This window comes from Pempheris klunzingeri, chromosome 10 (assembly GCF_042242105.1).
Source record: "Pempheris klunzingeri isolate RE-2024b chromosome 10, fPemKlu1.hap1, whole genome shotgun sequence".
Lineage (NCBI taxonomy): Eukaryota > Metazoa > Chordata > Actinopteri > Acropomatiformes > Pempheridae > Pempheris > Pempheris klunzingeri.
Window position 1 is genome coordinate 22,282,520 of NC_092021.1, and position 8,727 is coordinate 22,291,246.

The following is an 8,727-nucleotide window of genomic DNA, read 5'->3' on the forward strand; positions in this document are numbered from 1 at the left end:
CTTGTGGTGGAAGGGTTGTCTCTGCTGAAGTCTGGTCCCCAAGGAGCTGGGGGCCACGGAGCAGAGCAGGTGGAGGGAGGGGAGGCAAGGGGGTAGTATCCTCGGACAGGTACAGGAATGCCCAGTGGGCAGTCTTCCAGTGCACACACACACACACACACACACACACACACACACACACACACACACACACACACACACACACATTCACACACACTCCCTTTCCTGTTTTCCTGATAAATCCTCTATCACTGCAGCTCTGTTTAAGAACTGTATAGCTCTGCTGCTGTGTTGTTATGACTTTGTTTCCTATGAGAAGCTAGAAAAATATGCATTGTGTCTGCATAGTGGGAAACCCCTGTTACAGGTGACGCACATACTGTACACACAACTCCCTCGCTCTTTCTCCTCGTCTCCACTGCTCTGCTGTGGTAGTCATCAAGAGCATCGGACTAGTTCGGGGGGGGAAAAAAGAGGAATACAAAGGAACTAAAACAGAGGTCGGTTCTGTGTGAATTCGTTCTCAGCTGTACTTCCTATTTGTCTCGGCAGCTTTGAGAGACACAAACAGACACATTCACACTGCCGCGGTGACGTAGAGTTCAAGGCAGAGTGAGCTTTCCCCAGGGCTCACATGAGAAACTACTACAAACTGATTCTCACAAAACAGCCACAATACATAGTGTATAGGAAGACATGTGATTTTTACAGACATGCAGTCAGATATCGTAGTTAGTTATAAAGTTATTCAGCTGAGCGCACGATGGAAACACAATCTCTTCAGTAGCTTCCCCATGTCATGATTATGCATTAGAATACCAATCGATCTCTAGTCACTGATTTAAGCGCACCGCATGAACAAGCATGAGTGTAGTTTACCACATCTTTACACACACAGTAAGCCTGCTGATGTACACAGCAACTTAACTATGCTAGTACCATCTTTTAAAGTAGCTTAGAAGAACAGGCCAGTAGTGAAACGCTCTCAACCCACAGAGAAGCATGGAACATAAACTACAGGTGTAGGGCCGCAACTACCCATTATTGTCACTGTTGATTCCCTGTTACCTTTTTGATTAACCTTATAACCTTAGTGCGTCAGAAAACAGTGACAAATGTCCACCGCAGTTTCCCAGAGCCTAAAGAAATGACTGCAAATTTGCAACAGCTGAAAATGAAGATTTTCAGTTTAGTTTATTAATAATGGAAAAGCAGAAAAGTCTAGACTAGATGAGACAATGAATAGATTATTAAATGAATTGGCAATATATATTTTGTTGGTTGAATCAGCAGCTATTCAGAATTAAATGTAATTGATTTTATGTTTATGTTCCTTCATTTTATCTTCTCTTATATTATTCTAATTCTTAAATTTGATTTTTTTTTATTTTCTCACTGAACTCTGTTACTTTTCTGTCGTGGCTGGATTGTTAAAATGTCACCGTGGCAGGTTTTGGAGTTTGTAATTGTTTACCTTTGTTTTGTTGTTGCTTGCTGTTGAACTCACAAGTTCTTAAATTATGTCATAATGAATGAGTCTCTCCATGGATGAAGTCACAATGTAAATATCTGCCTCATTTGTATATGTGACACACACACACACACACACACACACACACACACACACGGTCCCTCAGATTCGAGATGTTCTTCTATGTCTCTTGTGTTAAATTAGTCGAATTTCCTGTTATCTCATCAATCATTTCTAATGAAAACTTGCCATTTTCCTTCAGCTTTATGAATACACCTCTTTGACTCAATGTGCAGTTTTGACACATCACATTGCAGTGCGATATTTAGACTCACACTGTAGAGAGAGAGTCAGTGTGTGTGAGAGAGAGAGAGAGAGAGAGAGAGGGATGGAGAGGGAAATGAGGGGGGAGTTAGAGTCCACTTCATATCTGACCCGTGTGCTCATTTCCTGTACAGCTTCAGATTGGCAGTAAGCCAAGAGCAACAGGTGATCTGTATGTATGTGTGTTTTCTGTATTTCTGTGTATTTGTGTAGCCTGTGTGTGTGTGTGTGTGTATCTCGGTTGCATTTGTATATCTGAGTCTGCATTTGACGAACCGTGCTTCGGTGAAGCACAGAGAGACAGGAAGTGGGTTGTGTGGGGTGGAGACAGTTCACTGGAGGGACTGTCTGGCAGCCCCCTGCTCCTCTTTCAAATCCCTCTAACACGACCGAAGCTGTTGCTGGTGCTTTCCCCCCTTCACCCTCTTACCTGTTTCCTAGTATCCACAACAGAGACTCTGAGACCTGAAAGAAAAGCAGCTTCGTTCCACCACTGCTGACAGTTAAATATATCCCACAGATATTACTCCTCCCTTCTTGTAAACAGAGATGTTCTTGTTTTCTGTCTATGCTGCATCTTTCTCTTTCTTGTCCATTTGTTGTGCAGCAGTCATGTGCTCATCGCTGTGTGAAAGGTGCTGTCTCTGAGTGGACAGTCACTGTTGAGACATGACCTATTGAACATCTACCACAACCCCTACCCTCTTTTTGTTCCCTCCTGGATTTCTGTGTGTGTGTGTGTGTGTGTGTGTGTACGTGTGCAAAATCAGCAGTGTATTCAGACAATTGATGTGTGAGCACATCATTTACCACAGATAGGATACGACACTACGCTGCAAACACTCAAACAAGCACTTTGCTGCAGGGCTTCGCTGTTAGAAGTGACAAATTATATAATCAACAGTGATATTGACTAGTTATTGGAGAGGAAATGTCATGCCAAAATGTATTGATGGCAGAAATTGCTCCGGAGTCATTAACCTCATTGAACAACACTGAGAAATAAAACTCCTTCAGTCCCTCCACCTTTGATTGATGAAAGTATAGGAGCAAGAAGAATACCAGTCTTCTTACCTCATCGGCTTCCTCAGTTGTCGTCCAGCAGTGTTGCACTGCCACCTGCTGGCAGAGCTCCTGTTTCACCACCTTACATGGAAATTGTTTGTATGCTTCATAAAGTATACTTAAATACCTTTATAGTAATCTCTATGATATGTACAGTTAGGGCATACTGTATACAGGACATTAACATACTCTCCTCACACTCTCCTTTTGTAGGGATGCTTTTCTGTGGTTGTAGCAATGAAGAGAGGAGTCCAAGATTCATTCAGGAAGTTTATGTAGGTGTACGAGCTCAGAGTCCAACATCACAGGCATAGATGAGACTAAGGAATACAGAGTAAAGCTACCACATATATAGGATTCTACAAACTATATCTGGTTTCAGATACATGAGAGCATGTCCCAAGATGGACTTGATCTTTCCTTAGAACAACCAGTTGTCCAGACAAAGCGGAGTCGGAAGAGTAGAATGCTGACTTGAGTAGTAACATATATACCATGTAAGACACAAGTTCCTACAGAATCATGTTACATGAGAAAAACCTTCTAACACCTTTGTACCAACATCCAGGTCAGCACAATGTCATAATGTCATATCCAAAATACACATGTGCAACCAAAACAATTAAAACACATCTCAGGATCAGTTCTTGTACCATAACATTGACAACATTTGTCTCCCAACATGAGCGACAATAGTGCTTAACAGCACATTCAAAAAGCAGTGTAAAAATATGCAAATAGGCTATTTTGAGTATACTTTATACTGTCACTTATTCAGTGTCAACACAATATGTACTCACTCTGCACAGATTCAGTGTGCCCCACAGTGATGCGGAGCAAAGTCATCGTCACGGTCCAATAATGCTTTTATGTTGCTTTTTATTCTCCTGTTGCAGTTCCATGTCCCCGTTCAGTATTGACAGCATACGGCGTCCCAGGAGGTCAGAGTCACCCGATTCAAAAAAGAGAAGAATCCACAGATGTGACTTTGAGGGCTGCAATAAGGTGTACACCAAAAGCTCCCATTTAAAAGCACACCGGAGGACGCACACAGGTCAGTAGCTCTGAGAGAGCGTGTTTAAATACCACGATTGTATTTTATTATGTTGGCGGTTCAGGCTGTTCACCATTTACGTTCTCAGAAAGGCACATTCGTACTTGTGTTACCCAGAACCTTGAGCATTCAAAAGTGTAATAGAGGTGAAAACCACAGCAGAGCCTGATTCACTTTGAAGAACTGATAAAGTCACTTTTTTTTTTTTTTATAAAGAGCAGGTCAAAGGTCAAGTCAAGCCGGAGACTTTTAGTAGAGCAATTTTAGTAAAAAGAGAAAAAACACAAAACAAGCAGGAAAACTCTGTGAATCTGTGCATCTGTAGGCACTTTACCACACTGGACCAAACTAGCATCTTTTTCACACCCAACACGGACCCCGCCCACCTCTGAGCTCGGTTAAAGGGGACTTTTTCCTCGCCACTGTTGCCTGCTGGGGATTCTTGAATCGTTAATGTTTAATTCTTGTACTGTTGGGTCTCTGTCTTAATGGAAGAGTTTGGTCTCGACCTGCTCTTTATGAAAAGTGAGAACGTTTATTATAAATCGGCACGATATAAATAAAGACTGATTGATGATTGATGTGGCTCGTGTGGAAGACAAAGACCAATAATGGAAAACCAGCCAGTCCTAAGTCCAAATAAAACCAGAACTAGTCTAACGTGTCCATAACGTGTCCTTAAGCTAATGTAAACACTTTTGTTGTTTAGTTTTTGTCATCAAGTGACATCTGTAAGGAGTTTGAAAAACAAATACACCCAATCACTCCGAGAATCATCACTATTTCTAGTCAGTCACACATACAGGGCACATTTCCTGTAAAGTCTGTATCTGTAATGCATTATATATCCACCCACAACACACAACACTTTAAAACAACATTACGAAGCTTCACAAGAGCTGCTGAATCATTTAATAATGCACTGTGATGTCTTAGAACGGTCGTAAGGCTTTATGTACGATCATAATACTTTCACTTACTCTCCTATGAACATCTTGGGGATTTCTGTAAGCAGAGTGGAGGGAGACTGTGGTTATGGCTGTCACGATGCTTTCCTGGTGGCTCGTTGTCATTTCAATTTTAGTAAAAGGTGAATGCCGATAATGACACAAGCGACGTACCATTATGTCAGTCAGTTGCACATCTACCCGTCTAGCACCTCTCCTCTCCGTGCTGTATGAAGCCAAATAGAAAAGACACATTAATCATCCGGTGTCACATTATGCCAACCTGTGTAAATGTGTCACTCTAAACACTGAGAAACATGAGATTACTTTTTTTTTTAGAGTGAAATATTAACTTTTTACATTTACCAGTGTCGAGGTCGACAGGACGTCATACAGCATTTGGCTTCATTTGAGCACCGTTCAGAACTGCGTATTCTTTTCTATGCACAAAGTTGGAAATTATTTTAATTGGACATTTTATTTTTACACTGAGGAGAAATGATGAAACAACGTTACGACACGAGACTGCACATATGTGTTTATTGTCCAGCATCATCAACAGTGACTGCGGCCTAACCGTCTTTCCCGGATGCTGCTATTGAGCCAAATTGTACAGTTACATAGAGCCTCTAAGAGGTATGAAAGTGGTATTATGAAGCCCATTCACTACAAATCACACAGCTTTTTACAATACAGCTAACCACTTTACAAACCGTGCTGTGGTGTTTTTGAAATTTGAACCAATTCTTCTCTATTCCAGATAATCAAATACGAATAAAATCTGTTCGCAGACTCTTGAAACTTTAGTTGTCTAATACTCTCTTTCCCAAATCGTGCTCCTGAGGGCCCACTGCCCTGCATGCTTTAGATGTTGCCCCTCTCCAACACACCTGATTCAAATGATCAGCTCGTCAACCCATTCATTTGAACCAGGTGTGTTGGAGCAGGGAAACATCCCCCAGGACCAGGAAGTACTACCATTATTGTTATTAGGCAACAAGTGCAGGCTTCTGCAACTTTACTTTAAAGTAAGGGGATTTAGCTCCTAACTTGCGGTGTGTGTGTGTGCAAGTAAGGAGCTAAAACTTACACACACACACACACTGGTGGAGTTTTTAAACTCGTAAAGCTCATAAAGGTGCCGTGGAATGCAATCAGTGTTACGGAGACAGAAACATTACATCGTGATTTCTGTCCAATTGTGATCTTTGATCTTCTAAAATGTTATGATCATACAAACCTTATGATTAGAAAGATATCATAATATGCCACAGAGGCTTCCATGAGTCCTTCTAATGCATTAAAGATGTGAACGACATACAAAGTTAACAACTTTCTGGGCGACATCATCATTTATAAAGCACCAAGGCTAACGCTTGGCCAGTAGCTGAGTAACTGTGTCCATATAAAGTAGCCACTGACAGTGCACTGTGTTTCCTGCCGTCCTCTCCAGGGGAAAAGCCATACAAATGCACCTGGGACGGCTGCACGTGGAAGTTCGCCCGGTCTGATGAGCTGACAAGGCATTACAGAAAACACACGGGGGTGAAGCCCTTCAAGTGTGCAGACTGTGACCGCAGCTTCTCCAGATCTGACCACTTGGCCCTGCACCGACGGAGACACATGCTGGTGTGAACTAGACGGAGAGAGTCGAAAGAGAGCGAGATCAATGGAACAGACACACAACGACACACACACACACACACACATATATATACACACACAGGCGGCCGGGGGAGCGGGATCTCCCTGTGAATGTTTTTTTTTCAGCTGGCCTGGACGCGCACACATGCACATACATAGATGCGCGCGCGCACACACACACACACACACACACACACACACACTCTCATCCGTCACAAGGAGAGGAGATGGAGAGGTGCACAAAGCTTGTGGAGCACAAAACAGGGTCACTTCTGGATCCTCCTTGGGTTGGAAGGAATAGACGGCAGGATCTGTTATTGTCATTGTTTGGAGTATAATAGGGAACTGTCTTTTACAGCACTGTTTGTAAATGTTTCACTTAGATTTTTAAGATGAACTCGCACTCTTTATTTGGACAACAAAAAAAAATATATAATGCAATCGCAGCTGTCTCTTTTTTGGTATCTTTCTTTTCATTCTCGTTCAAACGGCTGCTTTTCCAGCATTCATAATGTGAAAGACCCCATTGTATGGAATGGATTTCCTGTGTGAGCAGAGAGGAGTTAGGCCTGGACTGGATCACAGGAAAAACTTGGGCCTAGTCGGAGTTACAGGCAGTATTGTTGCCCGTGCCTCCCTGTGAGTCTAATTTGTGATCAGCAGAGGGCGCCATTTCGTCACGGATGGTTTCCTTTGCCTGCAGGAGCCCGCTGTTGTACCGAGGCATGCCATATAGAAGTTCACAGAGGGCTGGACTTTCACCTTTCTCATAGCCAGCAAACAATAAATGACATTCGCCCAAATAGCCACAACCGGAATGGATCAACCTCATCAAAGCATCCACTGTTTCAGATTATCCATTGCTTTATTTCAAACGATGAAAACTGGACACGCATATCATCACACCAGCAAAAGAAATTCACCGTTGATGACCCACTCGCAGGGCTGGACAACCCCGAATCTCATCAGTGCTACTCTTTATGTTGAGCCTCTTGAAAGCATTTTCTTAAAAAAAAAAAATCTTTGGTGGATTTTGTGCTGTGATTAGCAATCAGTAAAGTGCAATCTTAAAGGATAAATATACTTTCAGTATGACAACGTTTTGTTTATTGAATCTTGCTTTTTTTTTTTTTTTTTTTTAAATGCCTGCTTGTTGCTTATGTTTGACTCAGAAAAATACAACCCCTCATGTACAGTGAACTTTGAAACAATCAGAGGAGAATTCCAGTATGTGAAAAAAAAAAAAAAAATAGAGGCACCTTACAGACAGCTTTCATTCTGTCCTGATCTTCTATCAGTTTTTTTTATTATTCAGCTCTGTTCTCTCATCTGGGTTTGACAGTAAAAGGAACTCGTTGTGGTGGCGTTGTGGTTTTGCACAGCAGCACTTGACCATAAGCTGAAACTGACGTCGGCTACAGTGTTACAGGGATATTGTGGTACTTGATGTGCAGTGCAGAAGAGCAATACACGCTGAACAAAACGACGAGGAGGAACATCAACCTCCTCTTTGTTCGGTCTGCTGATGTCAATATCAGAGGGGACGTTTCTAACTCGGCCAATTCCTCACTCTGCACCACGACTCCCTCTGTTGATTGGTTCGTAGCTCCAGCACAAGGCTCTAATCTGATGTGTCTCAGTCAGTGAGTTACTCTGAATCATTTCATTTTGTTTTATTTCGTTTGTCTCGAATACAGACAGTCACTTGAAATGTTCTCACTTCAGACCAGATATATGTTAAGATTATTACCTGATCTACCTGAGATTTGGCTCAATAAAATGCTGATTACAATACCTCCTCATACATACATAGTACATATATAAAAAATACACAGTTATCCGTATATGAAGACATTATATGTGCAGTAAGACTACATTTTACAGTTACTGGCAGACACATTTCATCTCTTAGACAAAGCCACTTAACCTGAATCAGGAAATTCAACTAAAAAGTACATTTTTACAGTCATAGTAACAGACAAGTGTTTCCTATCCTCTCCGTGCTCTGTGAGACCTGCAGACATGAACTCAGAGTATGAAGCCAACCCATATTATTTGATAATGCTGCTAAATGCATTTATTGGACCGAAGCCAGTAAAAAGAAACCTTTTTGATAAAAGCACCTTGAGGAAACCACACACACACACACACACACACACGTACACACTTGCACATCCTCGCTTTCAGTTATAAAAAAGCCAAATCCAGGAAACCATTTCCAC

The 8,727-nt window shown here is 41.9% G+C and overlaps 1 protein-coding gene across 3 annotated transcripts in view; it reads left to right on the forward strand.

Annotated features, from left to right (window-relative positions):
• The window catches only part of klf12b (Kruppel like factor 12b), a 35,372-nt gene extending 27,047 nt beyond the window's left edge, over positions 1-8,325 (forward strand). For all 3 annotated transcript variants that reach the window (XM_070837998.1, XM_070837999.1, XM_070838000.1), the window contains 2 exons: positions 3,757-3,914; positions 6,315-8,325. In XM_070837998.1, coding sequence (XP_070694099.1) covers positions 3,757-3,914; positions 6,315-6,496 — 340 coding nt within the window. In that variant the 3' untranslated portion in view covers positions 6,497-8,325. The remainder of the gene's footprint in view (positions 1-3,756; positions 3,915-6,314) is intronic.
• The last annotated feature ends 402 nt before the right edge of the window (positions 8,326-8,727 follow it).